Genomic DNA, 25,951 nt, shown 5'->3' with positions numbered 1-25,951 from the left:
TTTCTCAGATTCAGAGAAATCACACAGCTGACCACACTGCAGCTACTTAATGCTGCTATAAATAGATCATAATAAGCATGTGGTGTATGTGATTGTCTGTGCTGATAAATGAAAGGGTGTGAATTTTTCAGCATCAGTGGAAAGACGGGAAAAAGCAAAAAACCTTCCTGATTGCAGCTGCAAATGGTAGCAATTTTTGCTTCCTGCATTAATGAATGTAATTCATGTAACACATATTACATCATTCAACAGCAAAATTCTCACATTCATTTCACAGACAAAAAGTATTTTAATTGAGAATATCAATGAGTAATGACAATCCACTTTCAGAAAAAGCAAAGAAAGACACTTCTTTGGCCATGTAGAAGGAGCTGTGATGCAAATATATTTTATCAGTGTAAGAAATTCACTTTCCTAAAACTCTTTACCAAAAGAACATCCTTAAAGACACATTCTGGTTTATTTGTCTGTTTTCTGTTTCTAACCTTCCTTTATGCGCAGTATTTGACTGCAAACCTGCATTTTACAGTCTCTAGTGATTGAATCACTTCATCTTCTATAAACATCACAAGTTCAAAGAGCTTTCAGCATCTGAACTCCAACACAACATACAAACTAAAATAATTCATTGTCTAGAGACCATAACAAATTTTAATGTGCATTTACAGAGTAAACAGAGGGCTGAAGGGAGTCAAACCCGTCAAAGTGAAGATATGCATTACAAAATCCACACATTACTGAACTAAAAACTAAAAAGTGATGATTTGTCAAAAAATGAAATAAAGATGTTTCGTGGTGGCACGACATATAGATAATATTAAAAACTGGCTTGCATGAGGACCAAAGTATGTCTACTCTGAAGTTATATCACACAGACTGTAAGCAATTTACAGAATTTAAGTTGGTTTTGCATATACAGGAGTTGCAAAATTAGAGAAAACACACTGAAATATAGAACGCACACACACAAAAAAAGAGATGTATATATATATAAACCTCCACATAGTCATCAGGGGTTGGCCTAAGTTGGTATTTGCCATCATTGAACAAGAAAAAACACAAAGACAGGAAAAAAACATCAAAGGGGGAAAAGAATAATATATTGAAAAGCAAAAAGAAAAAAATCTCAGAAGAAAAATATCCTCATATGTTTTTCAGAAACAACGTCCCCTAGTCTGCTGAGCTGCTTAGTAGATTATTCCTATTCCTCATGCAAAAAAAAAAAAAAAGTTTTTTTGATAAAGTTTGTGTGTATTCTATTTATTTTAAATCACTATAGTTTGTTTCATTATTTGGCCTCTTTTTACTTCCAGGCTGGAACGGTTCTTTCAGTGTAGGAAACCAAATGTCATCCATGGTTAATTCTGTAATACTGAGGACTCGCAGGCCAACCCCTGAGAAGTCAAGGATGAGGCTTCTCCTTGCCGAAAGAAAAGGAAACTAGGTCTTGCTGTTACAAAACGTTTGATTACATCACACCAGTTCTCTTCAAATAAAATATCAGTGATACGCCAAAGAAAATAAGATATATCAAGAAAACATGTGGTATCCTCTTCTTTTTTTTATAATATTTATTTTATTTTATTTTATTTATTTAATAATTTTGTTTGTACTTCCTGAAGAAGGTGCTCCTTGTGTAGAGATTTAGAGTACATTGGGTGCAGAGTGGTGGTTGGAGGTTAGGGTCAACTTTGCTGTCCGCTCCGTGGATTTTACAGGCGATTTGCTCTTTGCTTTAAGAAGAGAAAGTGATATTGGAAAAAGTCAGCACTTTTAGATTAAAGCAAAGCACCCTTCACAAAGCCACAAACAAGAAGCAGGACAGAAAGTCCATGGCTTGTAGCTATCCTCGCACCTGCGGAAGAAGTTATAAGATATTCGCTCATCTTGCAGATTTCCAATGCTCCTTATAAGGCTGTTTTAAACATATACATTTATTTATTTAATTAGCTCGCCAGGTTGGCTCTGGTGCCCATGAATGTCTTGGCATGCACTGCAAACAACAACACATACAAAGTATTTCAGTCCCAGGGAGGTTTTTTTTTCTTGTTTTGATTTGCTTCTTTTTTTTTTTCTTGTCTGTCTTTTTAACCAGTATTACCCAATGAAACCATAAACCAAGAGGAACAAAACCAAACACCTTCCACTCAGAGTGTTCTTTACAAAATAATTTCCAGCATCACAACACTGACTGCTAACAAAAAACTCATCCAGCGGCTAAAGAGTGTTTTCTTGTAAATCAGAGGACACACAGGCAAATGACTGTGCTATTTACAAGGGGGAAACAGACTGCCAAAAGGTTTGGGCTATTTATTTTTTGAGAAATTATATTATCCCAGACTTTGTTTTCTTTTTAAAAAGCTATGAAAACAATGGTATAAATATTTCTAAACCCACAACTTTTGTGTGCTAGCAGAATAAAACCATTAGGGGCAAGACTGATTAAACTGAAATGTTCACACACCAAGGGCATGAATATTTAGTTGTCATACATGCCAAGTCTCAGTGCTTGATAACTCCCCATATCATTTGGAATTACATTCAGAATTTAAAACTAATTACTTGAGGTCAAAACTATAAGTGCAATTTGGCAGCATTGCAAGTAGAAGTTCAGCTTATAACAGGTTGATGCATGATTAATAGATTTTAGATCTGTTATGTCTTTGAAAAGGATGAATACTATTGATAGTTAGAGGCATCAGTCCTGTAACAGGGTAACAATGGTGTTGTAAGCAATCCATAATGATGGACTTGTAATATAATGTTGGGTTTTTTATCTATAAATCATGTATGAGATATTTTTGTAAAGAACCTAATATTAAAATACATTATGGATTTCATCACAGCCCCCAAAAGCACATTTATCTTATCATAAAGAATATACACAATGAAAGCAAAAAGAAATCCAGGTAAGTGCTCAGCTTTTTTAAAGTTTTCGGATGTAACATTGTTCTACGTATCTGCTAACTATAAGTAAAGCAAGAAGTATTTCTGTTCCTGCCTTTAGTAATTTTTTCGTTTTTGAAATGGGGATGAAACTAAATCACAGACTTTAGATGAACACTGCTTGCTTTGCTAAATATATGGTGTGAGATGTTACATATACAGCAATTTCCATAAAACACTCCTAGTCCTCTGTCACATACACAAAATCTTCTGAGCAATAGTGATATTTCAATTACATGTGTGTGAACTGAATTGCTAAATAAATATTAACTTTTAAATGAAAACTTGTCTCAAATACATTAATAACATTTTCCCAAGAGAAGTCCAAGAGAACTTTGAGCTTAGTTTCTACTGAAAGAAGATGTGGGTGAGAAGCCCTGTTGTCCTGCCCATCCGATAACGTTACTTGTAGTGCACTGCCATAGTTTGCTGTGCTTCTCAGGACACTTGCTCTGTATTACAAACAAGCAGATATGCAAGCAAATTTGCTGCAACTTTTTGCTATGTGTTGTTCTCACACAGATAGTATTTATGATCTTGAACCCAAGAGTTCGATTTCTGGTTTTAGTTTTACTGCAGCATGACTTTGTTCTCTCTCTCTGCAAAAGCTGGCAGTTGACAGATTTTTATGAAGACTTTTCTTTCCCTAACAAGGTTAGCAAAACTGAGTTAGAATGTTTGTTAGTGTTAGATCATTTCCTGATGTATTGAAAGTATTTTTTTACTTGGTTTATTCCATTAAATATTTTTTTTTGATTGAACTAAGGAAATATGTCTCAATACAACTCTAAAGAGGTCTTTAGAGATACATTTTGTCTGCACAAAATACATATAATGGAACTTGGAAGAATCTCATGAATGTATTTTAAAAGAAATTTCATAACAATTAATGATATTACAATTTGAGAATTTTAAAGCTCTGCAGAAGAGAAAAAGTATAATATAAAATAAGTTTAACTTAAAATATGTCACAGTGGGAAAAGCAGCACCATATTTGCAGATATTCTCTGATTTTTGTTTTCATTTTGCTTTTTCCAATAAGACAATGTGTAAATCCTCAAATTAGGGGGCAACATATAATGCATACACTTAACTTTTTTATTTAAAATGTTCATTTTCTGAATAAATCATGACATCCCTCCAATTAATTTCACAGGTTCTACATCCATTTTCTTCTCTAAGCAGCAAGTTTGTTTATTTTGCAGGGGATTTAGACTAGAGACATGCAGTAAGTGCACGCTAAAACAGTTCTAAACATATTGGAAAAAATTAGGAGAAGTAACAACTAAAACAATTTCAGTTTCTATGTGAAAAAGGGGCTATTAGGATTATTGGGAAAAAAAACTGTAATAGAGTCTTCTGCAAGGTTTTGGGAACTGGTTATTGGATCTTAATCTGATTTAATAGTTTCTAAGATGCTGTTTAATCAAAACAGAGAAATTTTTGGTCATGTATCAGCCCACACAAAATTGACTTGAAATATACAGTGACATATATGGCTATTGGGTGTGCTCTCACCTTTTCAATGATGCTTTATGAAATAGAATTGAAGTGAAAGTATACTCAGATTTAGTTTTTCTTTTCCAGAGAAGAAGAATCATATTTTTTCTTTCATGAACCTAAGTATTTGTTTAGATTTTGCAAGAGTCAAAGCTACAAAGGTAGAACAAGAACATAGCTAAACTGAAAGCAGCTTTTTCTTGTTTTTTCTTTTCATATTCTGTCATTTTTGGTCTTATTTTATTATTCTGTTTTCCATCTTGAAAGAAAAAGTGACAAAAATTTTTCATAAATTTCCATTTGACAGAAGCTGGACGTCATAGAATGCTTAAATCAGAGGTTCAATTCCACTGTATCCAAATTCAGGCTACCATGCAGGTGTGTTTTTAGTCTACCATTCTGACTAGGACTTGAATAGTAACACCTGAACTGTGAGCATGTTAATGTAAGTTAAAAGCTGTCTATCTGACTGTGGATTTGATAAACTGATTATTCATTATCCCACCATTTCAAGCATTATTTTCTAATTAAAATAATGAGAGCTAAAAGAAATTTTATTGCAGGTCAACAACACTGGGTAAAGCTGAACTGCAATTATGTAATCCTCAAAGACATTCACTCAGAAGAACTGTCATGTAATATATGTGTGTATTATTTCTACATTATTAGTTAAACTCCACTTGATGTGTGGATATTCTCACAACTCTCACAGTTTCACCTGTCAGCCATGGGGATCCAGTTAAATTCTTCTTGTGATATGAAAATCCCCATAAGTTTTCTTTTATTTCCTGCTCCTAACATACATCCAAAAGGGCAAATGTCCCCGAAATACTCAGCTTTCTCCTGTAAACAAATGCTATATTGCCAAAGGCATGTGATGATGAGTTTTTGTGCAACAGCATGAAAGATTAGTTCATGACATTAAAGTGCTTGAAACTGTGTTTTATTTGAATTTATGATTTACTTGAATGGTAAAAACACAAAGAAGAAAAAATACTGATAAATAATTGTGACCCTAGTGTTTAAAATGACATAAAGTCTCTGCCACAAATGCTTACATTTCAAGGCTCATGGTGTATGAACCCCACACCAATTTTGCTCTGTTAATGACATGAATTTTAGAGCACCTAATTATAAAATAAAGGCACCAGAAGTATGCAACTGGTAAACAAGGTAGTTACTCATTCCATGCCTGAATGCAAACAGGCATGATCCCTTGCCTTCACTAAGATATTGAGCAGACAAAATTTGTGTATGATACATGGGATTTGGGGATGCAAGCAGGGATGGTTGAATAATTTTGCCCATATATTTTCACAACTAGATGAAATGCTGAATTGTGAACAAAGTAGCTGCCTCAGGAACTAAAATTTTAGCATCTTCTATTTGCAAGAATACCTTACATGGTAAACCACCCTGGGTCTCAAACAGTTTGCATCTGCCAGAATTGAAGTTTAGCAAGTTTGGCATTCCTTGTGCTTTGTAAGGTTTAGGATTTCTCTAGGATGTAATAGCATCCAGCATTCTGAGCCTCAATAGCTGCCAGAGCCTCTGAAAATTGTCTCCTTACAGCTGTGTGTACAATGCACAGTGTATTCTCATACATTTAACAGAAGGAATCTGAAAATTCAACAGCATTTCTTTAGTACTTTACTAACCAATAGGTTTAGTTAGAGTATCCTTGAGTTTCCTTTAAGTAGTAACCCACTGATCACAGGAAAGAGTAATGCCTTAGCAGAGTCTGGGCTTTGTGCTGACCAGTACAGGAGAAATACAGCCAGTTACACAGAAGTTAATCACAGATTCTCTGTACAGATTACATTAGGCCAAAATATCCACACATATATTTCAGAGACATATATTTGGGCTGTGCTGAGTATGAGTTAATTTTGTTGTTCTACTGATTTCTGAAATCACAGAGATGTTGAAACCTTGGAAGCTTAATTTTTCAGGAATTTGTGCTGAGGTTTTCCATCTTTAAATGCCTGGTTTTGCAATATTTAGCTTCGCTTTATACTGTCAGATTTGAAATACTCTTCTTTTCAGCCCCAGTTGAACCCAGACAAAATCATAATTTTGTATTATTTCCAGGAAAAGTAAGTAAAAGTTCATGTGATATCTGCCTTAATTTTACTGGAGACATAAATGAACCATAAGATTACTTGGAGGATATGTGCAGTTTTATTTCCATAAAGCCAGGTAAAACCAAGTATGACTGATTTTATTTGAAGTTTTATTTGAATATGTCTCACACAGGTTTTTAATAAATAGATTCTTCCCCCCTGGCCTCCCAATTGCTATCATTCTTATTCCTCTGAATTGCATAAATCGCAATTGTGTATATCTCTTCTATAGTGTTGGGATAAATATACCCACACTCAGGAAGAAATTTTCTTATCCGCAAATGTAAAATCCCCTTTCTCTCTTTGGGGGAATGACTTTGCAACTGTATTTTAGGGCTTAGTCGTCTGTGTTTAATTTTGGGGAACTGAATGACTGAATAAAGATGAGCAATAAGTATCATTCATATTCAATGAAGACCCCTTTTTTTACACTTTTATTCCATCTTTCTCCATTGGCTGTACAGTAATCAGCTTAAAATAATGTGATTTGTTCATCACATACTGCAGAGGGCAAATGAATTTGTCTCACACACCAGAAGAAATTTAGAACAGGTTACGTATTGAATTTCCCTGAAGTCTGCTTACACTTTGCACTCAGCATGTAGCTCTGTTTATCTGATGTCTATTCATTTTCTGTTAGTGATGCCCAGAAGAGTAGATGAGAAATGGTATTCTAGATGGATGCTTAATCCTTAGCTTTTACTAGATAAGGCACCTAGAAGTGTCCAGTCTTGTAATGGGGCAAAAAAAAGTTACAACTTTCTAACCCTAAACACAGGAGAGAGTTCTTCCAGAAATCTGAGCCACAATAACTTCTGGAGCCCTTTGTGGGCCAAGGCAGGTCACAGCCTTTACCTTGCTGCCAGCTACACCTCAGGTCATGCTCTAATGCAAACTTGAGATGGAAATACTTGGAAGAGAAAAAACTAGAGGAGACTTCAAATATTGGTAGCATGTAGGAAAAATTATACTTGGCTTCAGGCAGCGGTCCAGAACAAGCCATAGCAAAACTATAAAAGGACAACAGATAGAAGAATGAAAGGAGAAGGAAAGAGGAGTGGGACTTTGAATGACTTCTTCATTTGCACAAGGCCAAGGTGGACAGAAGTAGAATTAAGGGTGTACTGGTGAGAAATAAACTGGAATTTTACATTCAGATCACTTTCTACATCATTCCTGACATTAACTCCTAGCTAGAGAAATATTTAATTCTTGTCATTTTTGTCTTACTACTAGAACATACCTGAGAGTCATCATTCCCTGTTTAATTCTTAAAGAAATGCTCTTGTTCATATCTCATTTTTAAGCCTCATGAGCAGACCCAGGCTTCCTAATTGAGCCATCATGCACTATGAAGAAGCTAAGAGAATCTCTAATGTCTTTCTCAAAGATGAAAATGAGATCACCAAAATTATTCAACCCTGTCATCCTTTTGCCTTGAACAGACAGGAGGGAGGTGTAAGATCCTTAAACATATAATTAAAATGGGCAGTTCATCAACAATTATAGATGTTTGTACTTTTCTGATGAAAATAGCCAAAAGTGACTGTTGAGTTTGAACACAGCTTTTCAGAAAGATTAAATGGATAGTGTACTTGACTTAGCCAATTTCTCCATCTTCCCTGACTTTCTCAGGAGAATGACATTCTGCCTACAGTCACAAATGTCCAAACATCAGCTTTTTGTAGCAGACATCCTATTTCTCTTCCTTCCTTTAGCTGGTGTTTGGACTTGCAAAGTTTTAAAATCTTTTCACATGTGTAAGTAAAGCATTGACTTCAGCTGTTTCTATTTCAGTGAGAGAGTACTTTTTGGGAAAATGGTTGCTGAAAGAGGTGTTTGCATATAGTCTGTAAAATATCAGTGTTAGGTATTTAAATAAAACTTTGTGAGAAGCAGTCCAGGAAACAATGTCTATTGCCCTGGTTCAAAGCTGAGGGGGAGGGTTGCAAGCCTAACCAAATGCAATGGATAATTGTTATTGTTTCAGAACAACTGGCAGTAGGTTTTTGACTGCTCTTATCAGCACTAGGCACTTTTCCCTCTCATTCATCTCTTTAATCCTATCTCTCAAAACCATGGATAAAAAATATCTTAGACCTTTTTTTAAGTGTGACATAAAAAATATAAACTGGTTTATTTGTATTTATCTGCTAAAGCAAATGCAGTTTTTTTCTGACTGTTCTGTGGTAACTCATCCTCATACTTTTATATCATTACTATAGCTTCATTTTGTTATGCCCTCTACTGAATGAAGGTGGAATTTAGGCTGTAAACAAAAATGCTTGAATTGATTCAATTTTTTAGTAGCCAGCTTGTGCTGTTGCAACTAAACACACCTCCAACACAAACTGCTCAGCATTTTTGTAATGTGTTTATTAATTTGTGTATATCTGATATATACACATTTAATTAAACAGTAAATGGATCCATTCTTGAAAGATACCATAAAGTAACAACAGGAAAAAGAGAATTGCACTTGTCCTTTTGCCCCTTTGCTTTTTGTATCTCGTTAATTTTTTCATCTATTGGAAAGAAAATTTAAGTGGGTGATACTTAATATTACACTATCATCTTCAACAGCACTGTCATGAAAAACATATGCAAAGAAGGTATTGTAATACAGAATAAAAATTCTGATTTTTTTGTCAATATTTCAATATGTGACATGCAGTTCTCCTTTTCTCATTTTTCACACCTAACACGTAGGCTTATGTTTGACCGACAGTCAACCCAGTCTCCTTCTGTTTATATCATTAATATAAGAACTATTTTCATGAAATTTAGCTATGTTTCCAGTGGATGAGTGTTTTTTCTTGTCTGATTCCTAGATAGCAAGTGTTTTGAGGCAGGGACCATCCTCTGATGCTTTGTTTGCCTGGTGAATAATGCAGTTGTTAACAGAGATAAGAACAATGTCTCTGACTAACTGAAGGTGCCTCTGTCTAAGAGCTATGACTCACAAGTTTTTAATGGGTTTAGCTGGAGCAGTTTAAAATGATAGTGCCTCCATCTCTCTACCTCCCCCTCTTATGGAAATTAAATCCCCAATAGTAAAAGTGATACAAGCAAACCCCATGCAATCTCTTCACCTATCTCAATTTAAGAGCCCTGTTTTAGTTTATCAGCTGTCATTGACACCTTTATGACAATATAGAGGCTTGACACTGTGAACTAGGAAAGCTGAGCAGTGGACACCTATTTCCGCCTACCACCCATATCTGGGGCAATGACTTCTGATTAGAGTAAGACAAATACTTTGTCTGGCAACATTTTAAACTGCTAAAGCTAAATCAGTGATCACAATCCAAAACCTCCACCCTTGGTACTTCTGTTTTGCGAAAAAACAAACAAACAAACAACAAAAAAACCCCAAAAAAACAATGCAAATAAAAATAATTTAAAAATCTCCCCTATAATCACAGTACACTAGTTTGAAAATTTTGGACTCTGAGAATGAAGCTCAAAGTATTTGGCCAAATACATGTGAGATGTGGGATTAATCATAACTGTGAAATATCATTAATCAATATTCAAAGACTCTTCAGGTAAAAGATGGTCCCTGAATGGTAAATATTGAATGTGTGGTAATAATTCAGAAAAGTACAAAACAGGTAATTGACCTGTTGTTTTGTCAGCATTTCAGACAGGCACAAACCTATGTAGTCATATTATCTAACATTATAATTCTACTAAAGGGACGTGCACTCTCTAAATGTATAGCTCCCTGTGACACCTACTCCTAATTCTTGGCTTCATGATTGATTTGATGTTGCTCCTTGACAAAATATCTTGTCTTTTCAACTTTTTCTTTCAGTGGCACAGAATGAACTGGCGATGGATACACCTTCTTCCGTAGCCTCGTTGAAGTCATTTCTATAATCCTTATTGCCCCATGGCTGTGATTTGGTGGCCAAAATCCTCAGTCACTGTCACAGGAAACAACAGCAGCTGAGGTAATAACAGCAGTAAAAACAGGAATGTCAGCAGAAGTAGCATCCAGATCTTTTTTTGTATTTTTGTTGGTTGATGAGCACACAGATTAAATGTCTGAAGCACTGTAAATGGGGCTGTGCAAATAACTTTCACATTTTTATTCACAGAAAATTAGGCAGCTTTTTTCCAAGATAGTAGCATTCGTGAGTAGGTGGGGGATCAAACTGCAGTGAGATGGATCTGACTAGAACACCCACGCACAGACAAGATAACAATTTGCACTGCCAAAAAGTACAGTGGCAATTTATGATAGAGTAAAATGGAATTTGAAGTAGTCTTCTCAAAGAAGGCAGCAAGACCATTAGATTCTCTGAAAATACCATCCAGCTTTACCATCAACAAAGAAGAATCGATTATTACTCCAGCATAAATATAGTAACAATCTCTGGAATATCTTTGAAGCTTTTAAATTATTTAATAAATATAAAATGCCTCTCTAGGGAATAAGAAGATACTGATATTGTTGAGCTTTCTGGATAGTCTAGGCTAAGGTTTCAAAAAGAAACGCTAGAAAAAAGATGATCAAAGGTGAAGAAAAAGCACACAGAAAAAAAGTGAAGCAACAAAACCCACCATCAAGAATGCCTTCTCCCCCTGAATCTGCAAGCTGAAAAGAGCTGTTTTCAGGTGTTTTCCTTCCCTTCATTCAGTTCCCAGAAACCTTCACTGTCCTAAACTTTATCAGGTGGTACAAGCAGAGCAAAGCTTCAATTCTTCTTGTAATTCATTCTCACATTATGAGTAGAGGAGAATTCATCTTCATCCTCTAGCCAAATTTTTTGCTCTTTTAGATGAATGACATCCTTTAGACTTCAGCAGAGTTGTATCCATTCCAGGCAGCAGATAATTGCACCCATTCTTTTCCATTTTATGTGATGCAAAGGAATTTCCCAATGAAGCAGGACACCATAGAAGGGAAACTTCCTGCTTCTCATCTGAAAAAAGCGAAAATATCCTCTGCTTTGCTGTGTATCTGTCATGTAACAAATGGGCTGTGTTCTGAAGCAAGGAAATCCCATCAGTTATTTCAAGAGCAGGCCCTGTCACATATGCTGCAATCTCTGATGACCCAGTGCAATCTGTCTGATTGTGAAGCAATGAAAAGCAATTTGAGTGAGCTGACAAACAAATCATACACAGCTTCCCCCCGACCTCTTTTTATCCCCTCTTTTTCCTTTATTTTCTTCTCTTTGTTTACTGAATGTGTGCCCACCTGCAATCTTTCTAGTAGTATTTACCAAAGAAAGTTGTATCAGGCATGTAGAAGAGAGCTACTGTGATTCTGCTACTCTGGGAGCTCTTGAGTGGTCTCTTACCAGACCTTTGTATGTGAATTTTGCTCTGAACATGAGGTTAGTCTGAAAGGTTTATTTTTAAGCAGCTAAAACAAAGGAAGAGAGATGATTAAGTGCATATATAGCAATGACAGTCAGTGAAACGCACTGGCAATATTACTAAAAGATTAGGAAAGATCTCAGTACATGTGCATTATATAAACTACAATGTAGATGGGTAAAGTGCAAAATTATTTTCTTAGACTTTGTACATTTAGTTTCAACTGTGTCTGTTCTCATTTCATGAACAGCTTCATAAGAAAAAAATAACTAATGCAGCATCCAAATACCATCATTTTTACAGAAATATGAGTTACAGTGATGCTGTCATTTTTTTAACAACAAATCCCAAATATTGTCTCAAGAAATTTCAGAAAACCATTATCTTCTCTTGTGATTCATTATTAGTGTTTAAACGTGGGCATAACTAAGGTTGAAAATAATATCTCTGATTTCAGAAAGAATATGTTTGTAATGAAGCATACCCAAGGACTCAGTCTGGTACGGGCATGTGGGATAGCACAACTGCTCGAACTTGTAGAACAAGAAAAAGGAACAAGTAGTGGCTGGTGATGCTCTCTCTTCTTAATTCTCAAGCCTGTGTTTCTATAAGAGGGATAGAAATGAATGGAAGTTGGCATAGTATCAATGATTGGCAAAGGCAATGAGGGAAGGCTACAAAAAGCTGATAACCTCGTGCTTGTGACAGGAGTTAGAACTGCAGACACACCAAGAAGAGCTTCTTTCTGGGTTTAGGTGAACTAAGCACCAGGAACAGGATTTTAAGTACTTGTATGCATTTTGTTCTATCAATAAGTACACATAAAAGAAATTAAGATGTGGGTTTTTAAAAGAAACATAAGGCATTATTGAGTTGATTTTGCATTGGAAAATCTGGCGTTATAAAAACAAAGGGTGGAGGGTTAGCTGCTGTAAAGGTGTTGCTTTGTCAATTAATTTATTCAGAGCACATTAGCACTTTCAAAAGATGTTTATAGTTTCAAGGTCAAGAGCTAACTAGTTATTAGGGCTACATTAACTAACATGGTTTGAATTGATTCCATTATTTTGAGAAGCTAAAAGAAATAGAGCAGCATCTTTTCATGAAGAGGGAATCAAAGTGTATATTTCAAGTAAAAACAGAGGCTGCAGTTCATACAGGTGTAAATTGGAATAATGTTTTTGTAAGCATTTTTGAGAGCAGCTGAATAAGGTTCAGAACAAGAAGGACAAAGACGTCAATGGGTTTTTGCTTTCATGAAGTCCAAAGGACACAGAGACATGAATTTTTGTTATGCCACAATCACAGTAATGGTGGTGCCTCCCAGACTTATGAGTACTCAGTTTCCAAAGTAACTATGAAAAGTAGTTTTCTTCCGTAACTGTGAAAGCCAAAGGCTCTTTTAGGGAAGAAAGCAGTAATGGTGGTTGTCACCTTGGTGGAGGCTAGAGCAGACATTTTGTTCCTTTGCTTTGAGAGGAGATGGAACATAAATTAAAAAGAATAAAAAAACTCCAACATTGAAACTGGTTTATATCCTAAAATATTCCAAACTGGACATAAAATAAGTGCTTAAAACAGGTTGATGACAAACGTTTCCTAGATTCTCTAGATAAAACTGGAGACAGGAAGTAGTGTCCTCAGTTTGTCAGTATGAACAGACTGAAGAAAAAAAATTATCTTCTTTTTTTTTGCATTCACGCCAGATGATAAGCTTCTCAGTGGGATTTATGATGCCAAGAATCCAGGTCACTCTGCCTAGGTAAGTACCACCTTCTCCTCTGAGTTAATTTCAAGTCATTCATTGGAACTCTGCCATCATCACAGGAAGTTTTGGCATGTAGATAGCTTAACAGATGAATTTGTGACTTCATGAAAGAACAAAAAGTTGCTAGAAATGTGCAGAGTCTGTATATAAGCAGGCAGAAAATTGACCTAATTGTCAGTTCTTCAGCTGTAATTCTCTGAGACTGATCTTCTTGAGTCTGAAAAGCAACTAATGGCTTTGAGTGCTTTAACAGAGCATTGGCAGAACAGGAAGAGCTTGGGGGATATACTCATTCTCAGCACAACAAATTCTTCAGCTGATTTTGTTGCTATAAATGTTGAGCGATTTGAACGCAGACAGCAGAGTTAGTTTAGATTTGTATCCATGAAACAATGACATTTGCTGCAGCTTGGAGGTTATTTAGCTTCCTTTCACCTGAATTCATTTTAGCTCTAGGACCCCATTTAATTCCTTAGAATTGCAAAGCTTTGTCATAACTCTGTACTTTTACCTTGGGACTAAGATAGATTGTTATGAATACTTCAGGAAAAAAATATGTCTGTCACTCCACCTGCATAGGACATTTTTTGGATGTATGCAGATTACTCTCTCAAATTACTCAGATTCCTATTAAGCTGTGATGGGTTACTTCATTTGCTGCAGCCCATAATTATGAAATGAAAGGGTCAAGCTGTGTTGGCTTAGAGTTCTGCTTTCCTGACTTTTTTGACTTTGAGATAGTTATGTAGTGCTTCTGAGCATAATCTATGAAGACTCTGTGGGAGATCTTCTCATTAGCTATTTCTTCCTGTATTGAATCTCCATTATGCTTACAGTAATAAATATTCTTTTTTACACTCAATAATACTTTTCAGAGCATTGCAAAATACTGAATGGGCCTCACACACTTTAATTTGTCAGCTGTAGCTATATAGCTCCCTGACAGTTATCACTGATATTGTTACTTTTGAACAGTGTAAGAGAATAGGAGAAATATCTGTTCAGTTGGGAAGTGCTGATGTTTAAAAATGGTAGTGACTGTAAAATGTTTTTACATAGCTACACAGTAAATATCTATTGTTAAGAAATAAACAGTGTACTTCAGGATAGAAGAAGTCGAGTAGAGTGTTATGCACTTTAAAAAATAATCTTTAGGGACAAAATAATCATAAAATCAGAGTCAATTTTTCATATATTAGTAGCCAAGTTCTTCAGCAGTAGCTGAATACAGAACTCCCAATAATTCCACAGTGTCATGTCTCCCATTGCTGTAAACGTATTTCACAATAATCTGTGAGCATGGCAGTAAAATTTATTGCTTGCCAATAACTACGTACCAGCTTTTTATACTGGAGAATATTTGATATAGTTACCTAGGGTTAGTAGTACTTTGCTCTTCAAGGAGTAATGCTGAAGTCAATGTTTTACTCAACATGAACAAACATCACAACCTGTACATCTTTCAAGTACAAATGTGTACTTAATTATCATACATTTGTATTCAGACGTGTTTCAAAGTTCTAGGCTGGATGAATACATCGCTTACATATAACATAGTCACACAGCAGTCTTGTGCATGCATAAATATGGTTAGCATGAAGCTAAAGAGGAGAAGACTCTGATAAGGTGAGTATTATCATTCTGTATCATAAAAAAATAGACTATTAACATCTATGAAACCTCTTTTCTGCTTTATTTGAGGTCTCACAACTGACATATCCCCTCCCTCAGCTGATGTTTCTCCTCTAAGTTAGATAAAGCTAAAACTCCCCACTTCCTTGTGCTCCTGTGGGTATTTTTACTACTGTAGAACAACTGTAAAATGGAATGAAAACCCAAATCTCACCACAGCTGGAAGAGCCAGGCCAAGATATGCTCAAGTAAAGGAAAGGAAATCTTGGTTCTCAGCAGTTTAACTGATGTTTAAAATCTGATGTCAAAAATACCACAAATCATTTTTGTAGCAAGTGACTATTACATTGAAATTAGGCATATGAGTGATTCCTGGTACACTTTTATTTCTTCAGTAGATAAGCTACACCTCTGATGAATGTAGCATTTGTCTGTGCTTTGTCATAAAAAATGAACTAATAAACTAAATTATATTTTATCTGTTCCATTTTTAAATTATTTTAATAGGATTGTCTGTACTTGATCTGCATTAATCTTTGCTCAAGTCAAAAATTAAAGATTTTTTTTTCCTCTAACAGGGACTTTTTCATGTAATAACCTATAAGATCTCAAATAAGACATGTCCAGTAATCAGTCAAGACATTGCTTGGACTGAGGACATAAACAATACTATAGAGTTAATTATACATCCAAAATGATTTAGTAGATTAGCTGTTTTGTGCACACTTCGGCCGCAATGCAGCATAGTCTGTTGCTACATATTTCATAAACCTCTGACTATTTTAATTAATTTCACATAAGATGGAATAGAAAGCAGAGTTTTCCCTTTATGGAAAAGTCTGCTGCTTTGAAGTGTATGAGTTCAATAGAAAATAAGAAGTGTATACATTTATCTGAAAGGAAAGCCATGGTAGAATGGTGGTTTTAAATCAAGTGAAATATTTATTTTCTTCTAAGAGCTTAGATATTTTTGGAAGAGCTGAAAAATGAAAGTGACTCCATTTCAGGAAAAGAAAACTGAATGTAACTTACATACATTTTAAAAACTGTATACAGAGGTAAAATATTGATAGTATGTGCATCACCTTTTTTAACAGTAATAAGAATTTTATATGAATAATCATATTGTTCCAATCTGTACGGAAATGCATTTTCCTCATAAAAAAGTCTTTCTAACTTTTCTTGCCTGTAACTTTGAAGTGATTTCACAACAGGTGTGCTGTGAAATTTGTTGTATTCACAGTTTTTGATTTAACAACCTACTAGGAGAAAAATGGTGCATCAGAGTTAATTAGCTCCCATTACATATTTTAAGGTATGCTGTGATTTTGTGCCTTACATTGGCCAACAGTTTAAATAGAAGTAACTCAGAAACCCTTAAACTTGCACAGTTTGTTTTCCAGAGGATATTTAATCATTTACAACATCTCAGTTTTTTATCTTGTCCATTTCTTTACTGCCATCATATAGAACTGCACTTCCTGTATATTCATGTAGTTTTGCATCACTGTGAATTTTATGGTATCGATGTAGGAAATTAAGACTGATATTGATTATAGGTTTTGTATGCAGTGGTGAATAAAGTACCCCCAACAAAATGTATAAAATGTTAATTTCTACATGACAGACAATGGAGGCACTGCCATTTTAACCCTTGATTCCAAAGCCAATGATCAAGCACTTGAAGATGACAAACAGACACTCTCTGATACATCAATGGTCTTTCTAAAGCCTACACAACAGAGACACTATCTGGCATCTCTAAGGTCTGCTTAGATTTAGAAGTCAACTTCCTTAGGAAAACAAGATTGTCAGTGAAAGTAGATTAATTTTAACAAATGTTGAAGATATAAGGTAGGTGACTGGTGTAAAATAACTTAGGAAGAAACACATCTGGATGACTGTTTTATTTAATTAATCATGCACAGACATCTTAATATGAGATGAGTCATTCACTGACATGCCCCTGTCTCTCCACACACACTGCAGGAAAAACTAAGCTTTGATTTGAGAGCTAGCCTAAGGTGGGTAAAACTGGTAGAGAGAAAATCCACAAATAGAAGTTTAAGGTTTTTTGCTTCTTCTGCTCAGAAACTTATTCTTCGGATTTTAGGAAGTAAAGAGATAGCAGGAAGAATATAACCAGAGAGAGGGAGGAACAAATGAGCACCACACTCTTCCTAGTCACAATTCCTGGTTACCTTGTTGATTTAGCCTCCTTTTACATGCTGGTAAGCAATCAAATGAAAGCTCAAAATGCTTTACCATACCTGATTGTGGACTTTGTTTGGGGATTTTGGCTGCTGCTTCAGGGCTGGAGGTGGCACGTACACGCTGATTGGCAGAATTGTGGATGCTACTTGGGACAGCTGCTGAGATGTTTCTACGAGGTTTCATGTCTTGCAACCACATGGGGGATGCCTCAAAGGCTTGCATTCGCCGAGAGTGGCTGTTAGCATTGACTTTGAGAAACGCCTGGGCCTTGTATTCCTGAAGGTCTCCATAGTTGGCATCGGTCACCCTGCACTCATACAAGCCTTCATCCTTTTTCCTCACTTTTGAAATCTGCAGCTTGTGGGAGATGTCATTCCCTTGTACTTTCACTGTCTGCAGATTTTCCAGGGAAAAACAACACAAAAACAAAAACAGAGAAAAAACCATTGTCATGAATTCTTCTTTCTTAGGAAAAACTCTATGGGCATAGCACCAATTTACCCAATGGTGTGATTGTGCTTACTGCAGGGAAATTACAGCAAGGATGAGTATAGCTAATTGTATCTGTGAGGATGCCTGACATCTTCTTTCCAAATCTGCTTAGATAGTTTGCTCTGAAATTTAATTAGCCCCAGAAAAAAAACCTCCAAACTACTATGTTCATTCCAATTAATTGCTTAAGATCATGAACATTCTTAATGAGCTTTCTTATGTAAACCTAGTATCCATGTACTTTATTGGTTAAACCTTTCCAGTTAGTTGGCTTTATTGAATAATTCCGTTTCCAAACTAGTGCATTAACAATTTTGTCAGAGATGAGGATTTAAACCATGTAAATAACTATTTATTAGATTAGCCTGTACTCTTCACTGTATTGAAACTATATTTTGCATTCAGTTTTTCTCCTTCAAGTGTGTCTAAATTTTTGGTATTTTTTTCTGTTAATGATAACAAGACATATTGTGTCAGGATGTTTCTTTTGTCTTGTTTATCTGTGTACTTATTAGAGTACATGTTCAGAATTGTTTTAAAAATTGCCAGCTAAAAAAAGACTCCTGACTTATTTTTAATTAGTTCTAATATCTGAGGGCAACATAACATATTATTATTTCTGATAATTAAAACACACATGAGTAAATTATACATCCAGAAATGTGAGATAGGTATTAAGATGCATTGGGAAAAGTTAACACAGATTCCTTTCTGTATGCTCATCACTTCAGAGAATTTATATTTAATTAATTTTCTATTATGCTCTATCTGAATTAATATCTGTTGCCCCACAGGAAGCCAGTTAAAATGTATTCCATGGGATATAAATCTTCATCTTAGAAGAACTTCTGAACCTGGTTTACTTCCATCGTTACACAAACATGGATGCAAAGGTTGCTTTGTGTCTTATCAGTAACAGCCAATAAGGAGACATCAAGATGATGAATACATGGTAGATCACAAAAATAGAGAACCACTAGATTGCAGCTAGACACATGTTATTGGGGATTGTACAATATATTGCTTCTGACAGCTTGGCCTACTGTAGTAACCAGTGTTGGCAAGGCACCTATTATGTCTTCTTGATAAATTGAAGAGCAGTACTCGTGAATATGTCATTGCTTTAAGGTACTGGATGGACTTTATAGCCTATTGTGTTGTACCCAGCTCTGAATTTACACTTGGCAAACTGAGTTGAAAGTATAGATTACATACTTACAGGCATAATGTATGCAATATTAATTGCACAGAAAGTGCTGGATAGTTATTTAAATCATATTCAATAACAATATATCTCTGCTGAACAATTCATGTTCAGCAAAAGGATTAAAGAAGATTCATATGAATGGAAAGAGGATTGGTAGGTCATACTGTGACTTCATTTGCTCCTATGCAAGAGCCACAAAATTACCAGTGCTGCATAGCCCTGGTGAAAAACAGAATTGTTTTTGACTTTTGCATTTGAAATTTGGAAATTCTTGCAAGCAACACATCTGCATGTTTCAGTTTGTGCTGCTTTATCATTTAGAACAAATAGAAATGGTGTACTTCAGCCCACATCTAGCATTTTAAAAAGTATTTATTAAATGTACTTTAGTTTTCTCTTCTTTATGGTAATTTACATTAGTACTAATGGAGTTGTGTATGCCTTTAAAAAAAGGCTACATTTGTAGAAAGTAGATAAAAAGTAGACATCTACATAATTTTGAATTTTATTACAAATATAAAATAAATGTTTTATGAAGGCTTATAGGAGCACTGTACATACCTTCTCATGAATTATTATTATATATAATGAAAGAAATTTGTAACTTCAAAGATGAGACAAGCTTTACAATCTATATCGTGTTTCAGTTCTTATGGATTACTTTCAGGATTTCAAATGAGCCAGTATTGATAAGAAATGAATTATCTGCTAGCCCTATGTCTAGTAGAATAGTAACCAAGGACCACATGTGAGCCTCATTTGTAAGACAGTCTACAAATGCAACTGAAGATATGGTCCATGACACAAATAGTTTCTAGTTGATGGCGAGAAGTACCACAGAAAATGTAAGCATAGCTAGAATTTGTATTGTATTGAACACAGCAAACCTGAATCCTCATTTATAAATGCCCTTCAGCTATACTTAGGTGTACTTTGACCTGATGTAATTATCTGGTTTGTTATTTGCAGGCATCAAAAAACAGCTGAGTAAAGGATTTGTCAGAAATTATTCCCCTTTATTTGTTGCTGTTTTAAGCTTTGCTGGTATTAAAGCCTTGTCTGCAGCTAAAAAACACTTCCAAAGCGATTATGTCAGAGAAAGGGAAAACCCCTCTGGGCTCAACGGGAATATTCATGCTGCAGTATCTGCTTAGTATCTGTGTCTTTTCACTGCAGTGAGCACCACACCATCATCCCACCACCATACATTTCTTGGGATGCTGAGGGAGAAGGATCTGACCTATTCTGAGGTCAGAAGCAGCCTTCTGGCTGCGCCTGACTCAGGACATGAGTCGGCTGTGGAAGGCATCCTCTCCCTGCAGGCAACAGCAGCAGGGGGAATAGAGCAACGCTGCTTTATAATTCTGTTGAGATAAAATTCTGGTTTAATCTCCAGGCAGCAGATTGGTAGCTGGTGTCAGAATCTCAGTTTCGTAAAACTGAGTCTCTGTGGCAGAGTTGAGATTGCTCCCAATGGGGAGGTTTTGTCCAAAGCCTTTCTGAGCTCTCCTTTTGCCAGCGGGTATGGACCTGAGAAAATACCCATTTAAGCAGTCGCACACCCCACTAAAGGAAAGTGCAGCTTCATGGACAAATTTCAGCCTTAAAACCAACTTTGGAGATCTGCTAAGGAAGACTCGGCACTTGTCCAGGGTAAATGTGAACAAGAAATGCAAGGAAAGGTGCAGGCTGAATTTTTCACAGGGTACAGTCTGCCAATGGACTTTGCCTCGACCATGCTGGTCGATGCCTCCATGTCCAGGGGTGTGGGGGGGCTCCATGGGGAAAGGCTGTCCTGACACCCTCTGCCAGGATCGTCAAGGAAGTAGTCACAGAATTACAGAATCAAGTATTTAGGTTGGAGAAGACCTCTTAAGATCATCGAGTCCAAGCGCTGAGCCGCGGGCTGCCAGCTACCCGCAGCCTGCGGTGCGGATGGGGAGGAGATGGGGGGCAGGAGCAGACTGGGCGCTCGGAGGCGGGCTGGGCCCTGACTGAGGAAGCGACCCCCGGCCGGCGGGGACTGCCCGCGCCCTGCGGCGACACTTACGCTAATCTTCGTGCCGTCGCTGTCCAGGTCCCGCTCGGGCAGGAGCTCCACCTGCAGGGAAAGGAGCGCCGCCGTGGGTCTCCGGCCCTCGTCCCGCTCCGCGCCCCGCTCCCACTCCCGCCCCGCTGCGGAGGCCGTGGAGCGGCGCACCGCGCCTGCCACCTGCGGGCCGCGCCGGGGACAGCCGGAGACAGCCGGGGAACAGCCGGGGACAGAAGGGGACAGAAGGGGAACAGCCGGGGAACAGCCGGCCCGGGCGGCCCGGGCGGCCGAGGGACGCGGACCCGCGGAGCCTCCGCCCTCCGCCTCGCATGGGCGTCTCCTGCCGGCCCCGGTGAGGAGATAGCGGCGGCCATAGGGAGGAGTGTCCCGAATGGCAGCGTGAATGGACATGGCCCATCCTGTCCCTCTCAAAAAGATGAAATCATGCTGTTGACTGATTTGGGGTTTTTACTTCTTTAGGGACATTGGTTCCCCCCTGTCTCCCCCGCCCCCTCCTGCGTGTGCCCTCCTGTATCAACTGCTTACGGAGTTGGGGCTGCCAACTCGGCTGCGCTAGCTGGGAATTGGAAGGCACGTGTAGGATCTTGCCACATGGGAAATACAAAATTCTCACGAGGAGCAATCTTTGAACAGCTGCTTGCCAAGGGAAAATGAAATAAGGGAAAGCAATAATGATAATAATATTAATAAAAATATAAATAAACATGGGGGGAGGGGGGTGTGAGGAAATACACTTTGGAAAACCTGTATGGTTTTGTGAACAAAACCCTAGCTGCATCGTCAAAGTGACAGACCCCAAAGGCACCAACCCCTGAGGTGGGCATTTTTCTCTGCAGGTTCCTGCTCTGTCATTTCATAGTCAAAATTAAGTCCCTATGAAGATGAGAACCTGTCTCTGCTCCTTCCCTCTGCTCTTCCCTTCTTTCCTTCTCCCCTTTAGTCCCCATCCTTTCTGTAGCATTCTTCTGGTGGTTTTAAGACCCCATGGCAGAGGATCAGTACCTGAGTGCCTGTCACCTCAGCTCCAGCCTCTTGGTCCTCAGCTGCCCGCAGAAACCACCACTGGATTTCAAGGTACACTGAAGTAGAGCCACTTTGGAAAGCACAAGACATCTCCACGTTCTGCCCTTCAGTGGCCGTGACATTTCGGGGAAACTCTGTGAATTTTGCTGTAAAACAAGTGCATAACATATTGTTACCTTCTAATCATTTATGCTGTGCTTCTTGTGTGGTTTTTTTTTTTCTGTTTCCTTCAACTCCCCCCTTTCAAATTCTCTGTTTTGTTTCCTTATTCCCACTCTTTTAATTTTTTTAATCTCTTGAGTGTCTCACACATTATCTCCCCCAGTTTTTCTCACACCCAGGTATGTTTTTCCTCCCTTATGCACAAATCCACCATCTTTACACTCTCAATTCTGCTCATGGGAAATGCTATAGATCCCCCTGCTTGCTCCCATGAGCTGGTGAAGTTTCACATAATTAGGTCCAAATACCCTTGGGCAGAATGCAACATTTCACCAGACTCACTGAGGGATTTTGTACAAGATCACTTTAGGAGAGGAAAATAATCAGACTGTTTTATTGTATTTTGTGGAGCTGAGCTGTAGACCTGTAAATTGTTAAACGTTCCATAGCCAGCTGAAGCAGCTGTTGGCACAGGCACCACTGGGTACTCTTCTGAGTAAGTGTTACAATCACTCGTCAAATGTCCTTTTTAAAGGCCTTACCTGACTTAGTTACTCAGATTCTGAGAACCTCTGCTTGTATAATCAGACCAAAAGTCAATTCACCTTCTGTTTCTCAGTCCCAGCAGACACTTTCTAGAACTAACAATATTTGTATCTCAGTCCTCCAACAGGATCTGCCCATTTCAGTTTACCACTGCTAGGTACAAAAGCTAATGCTGGTAGACATTGTCCAAGGCATCAGTAATTCTTTAAGTCTCAGTTTTTACTTCCTTCTCATCCTTCCTATCACTCACTTTAAAATTGTGCAACATAATGAATCATGATAGTCAAGTGAGGGGGACTGCAGAGAAACAATCTAATAAATAAATGCTATGTTTCAAGAAGAGGAAACATTGGAAAGGCTCTGCAATGTTGCTTTCTGTTATGAATTGCTACAGATTGACTAGAGCACATTATGATCTGAAGGAAATGTGATGCAAAAGAAATATTGCTCATTGTCTCCTCCCCTCTTCCCCTCTCTATATACAGTCTTCCTAGCCAACCTGGAATTGGTGGGATATTTTGGTAGCCAGTGTTACTTCTCTTTACCCTTACATCTGTGCCTGGCAACAAATACTTTCAAAGCTGCTAGCTGTACATTCCACGGTGCCCCTTTTTCAGACCCCCACCCCCACCAGCCAGCCATTGCTAGTCACCAACTCAAACTGCCAAAAGGACCGTGCATTTTGTGTGTTCGGTGCTAGTAAGTTTGTTTTGGGGCTTCTTTTCGGTTTGCTCCTTCTCTCCCCTCCTGGTCAGTGCGCGTGAGCGGCGTGGGGACACGGAGGGGAGTACTGCCGGCATGCCCCCGGTGGCACCGCCAAGCGCCAAGCCGCGGGGAGCTGCGGGCAGGGGAGGGCGAGCAGGGGCAGCGGGCGGCGGGCAGGGGGCGGCAGGAGCAGGACCAGGCGGGGGCAGCGGGCAGGGGGCGGTGGGAGCGGGCAGCAGGCTCCGGTCCAGGCGGGGGCAGCGGGCAGCGAGCGCGATCTGTCCGTGGTGCTGACGGCGGCGCCGCAGCCTCGGGGTCCCGAACACCCGGCTCCTGCAGCGCCGGGGCTGCTTGGAATGCAAGGCGCGCCTTTCGGCGGAGGAGAGGGAGGGAGGGAGGGAGGAAGGCGGCGGGGTGGGGGAGGTATTCAAAGAAGTCGATTTTGTCTTTTTCTCCTTTTTTTTTTTTGGGGGGTGAGTGGTAGAAATGCACATAGTCGCGGAATAGGAATGAAGGTCTTATTCTGAGGATTGCAGGATAATAAGAGAGGAAAGGGAAAGCAGCACGGAAGGAGACTGCAATATTTTAAGAGAAGCAGTAGGTTTAGCCAGCCGGTACTTGGTCTGAATGCAATAATTATGCATGCACGGGTAGGTGTTTATTGTATGCAAACATGCCCCTATAACAACATGCACAGCTCAAGCACATGCATGTCCATTCCCCAGCACCCCTTCACTCCTCTCCAAGGTGCCTGCTATTTCCCTCTTTGCATTTGGGTAAAGGAAGCCTTTTCTATTTCTACTTTTGGGAAACTTCTCACTTCTTTTCCTATTTACAGACAATCTTGTCTGTACAAACTAAATGTAAACCTGATGTTTGGTGTCCTCATCTCTTACACATTTTCGTTGTTTTCCTTCTTTTTCCCTTTCTTCCTCCCCCCCCCCCCCCATCCTCTTCTCAGTCTGTTTTAGCATAGAAAACCAGACACACACATATTTGACAATAAGTGATCTTACCTTGGGTAGAAAGTCCTTGTTGAATATACATAACTGAAAAGAAAATGAATCCAATATAAGCTAGAAAGATCCCCATCATTCCAAGATGAAGAAGTCACATCAGGGAAAAAAAAAAAAAAGCCAAAGGTGTCCTCAGAAAAGAAAGAACTGATATATAAGTGTATGTATGTATTTCAAATATCTGAAGAGAAAGAAATTTGCAATGTTACAAAAAGGCTCTGTATTGTAGACCTGGCTGCGACACTGGCAGCATTCTGCTGCTCAGTGGAGTCTTTTTCTTTGAGAAGAGCGAGTATTGCAATACAGCGTAGTTCAGATGAGCTGTCTCAGGCGCTGTGTTGCTTGAAGTCCAGATACAGACTAAAAAAAAACACAAACCGTTGAAAAGTGGGTATCAGCTGCCTTCTGTGCCTTTTTTCAGCTACCTGGCAGCTTCGTCCAACGTCAGCTCTTGCTGCTCAGGATGGCGTGATGACTGCCCTCCCTACACACTGATCCAGCTTGGGAAGAGAGGAGTAGGGGAAAGAAAAGGAGGGGGGCAGAGGGGGAAAGAGAAGTCTACTGTGCTTGTATTGCTACAACTTTTCCTTCTAATGGCTGCGATAATGCCTTTAACCCTTCCCTCTCCCTCCTCATACTCTACACCTCTACCTGTTCTAACTTCTACTGCCTCTGATGCTGGGCTAAATCTGCAGGGGTTTTGTGGGTTTGTTTTTCATTTGTTTCTTTGGGGTTTGGGGTTTTGTTTTTTTTTGAGTAGTGTACTGTTCGTGACAGAGGGAGCTGTTATTGTACTGATGTAATCTTTGGTCTTTCATCCCAAAACACTCAGTGGCTAAGAGGGCAATGCAGTGGTTTGATTTTTGGTGAGTTAAGCTGTTTCTATTTTCTTCTTTTTCTTTCCCTCTCACAGGATCTGAGGGGATAATAGTTACTCAGTAATCCTGTCGCACTTGCTACTGCCTGTTCCAAATAACTATGCTTCTAGCATCTTATATTAAAATTACTTCATTTTGTCTTCAAAGGCTGATAAAGGGGATGATATTTAGAGTGTGTTTAGGTTGCATTATGCACATTTCTACAGAAAAGTATTTACCTAGATAAAAATGTATTTTCATATCTTACAGATTACTCACATTAATATATATATTTATGTACAACAGAGAAGGTGTTTACAGTATATTAAAGAATTCTTCCTCCTGCAGTGAATCTTTTCTTCCTTGTTCCCTGTTT

At 38.2% G+C, this 25,951-nt stretch overlaps 1 protein-coding gene across 3 annotated transcripts; it reads right to left on the bottom strand.

Moving 5' to 3' along the window:
- Positions 1-265: 265 nt before the first annotated feature.
- Positions 266-25,397, bottom strand: VSTM2A (V-set and transmembrane domain containing 2A). Of its 3 annotated transcripts, none has more exons than XM_038126973.1 (5): positions 24,719-25,393; positions 22,269-22,435; positions 21,264-21,314; positions 17,571-17,907; positions 266-1,733 (listed from the first exon to the last, which is right to left on the bottom strand). In XM_038126973.1, exons 1-5 carry the CDS (start codon positions 24,795-24,797, stop codon positions 1,645-1,647), a joined length of 723 nt encoding a protein of 240 aa, XP_037982901.1. In that variant the 5' UTR covers positions 24,798-25,393; the 3' UTR covers positions 266-1,644. The 3 variants fall into 3 exon arrangements, with proteins under 3 accessions (XP_037982901.1, XP_037982902.1, XP_037982903.1); XM_038126974.1 differs by having other exon boundaries at positions 266-1,855; positions 24,719-25,392; XM_038126975.1 differs by lacking the exon at positions 266-1,733 and adding an exon at positions 1,863-1,993 and having other exon boundaries at positions 24,719-25,397.
- Between the last annotated feature and the right edge of the window lie 554 nt (positions 25,398-25,951).

The sequence above is a fragment of the Motacilla alba genome, chromosome 2 (genome assembly GCF_015832195.1).
Source record: "Motacilla alba alba isolate MOTALB_02 chromosome 2, Motacilla_alba_V1.0_pri, whole genome shotgun sequence".
NCBI lineage: Eukaryota > Metazoa > Chordata > Aves > Passeriformes > Motacillidae > Motacilla > Motacilla alba.
The sequence above is the reverse complement of the archived record's forward strand: the minus strand, read 5'-3'. Positions and strand labels throughout refer to the sequence as shown.

Excerpts from the sequence above, each read along its gene's own strand:
- VSTM2A (XM_038126973.1), bottom strand. The coding sequence starts at position 24,797 with ATGATGGGGATCTTTCTAGCTTATATTGGATTCATTTTCTTTTCAGTT. Across the intron at positions 17,908-21,263 it reads GCGACGGCACGAAGATTAGC|ACAGTGAAAGTACAAGGGAA; the intron begins GTAAGTGTCGCC and ends GAAAATCTGCAG. Across the intron at positions 1,734-17,570 it reads CAAACAAAGTCCACAATCAG|CAAAGAGCAAATCGCCTGTA; the intron begins GTATGGTAAAGC and ends CTCTTCTTAAAG.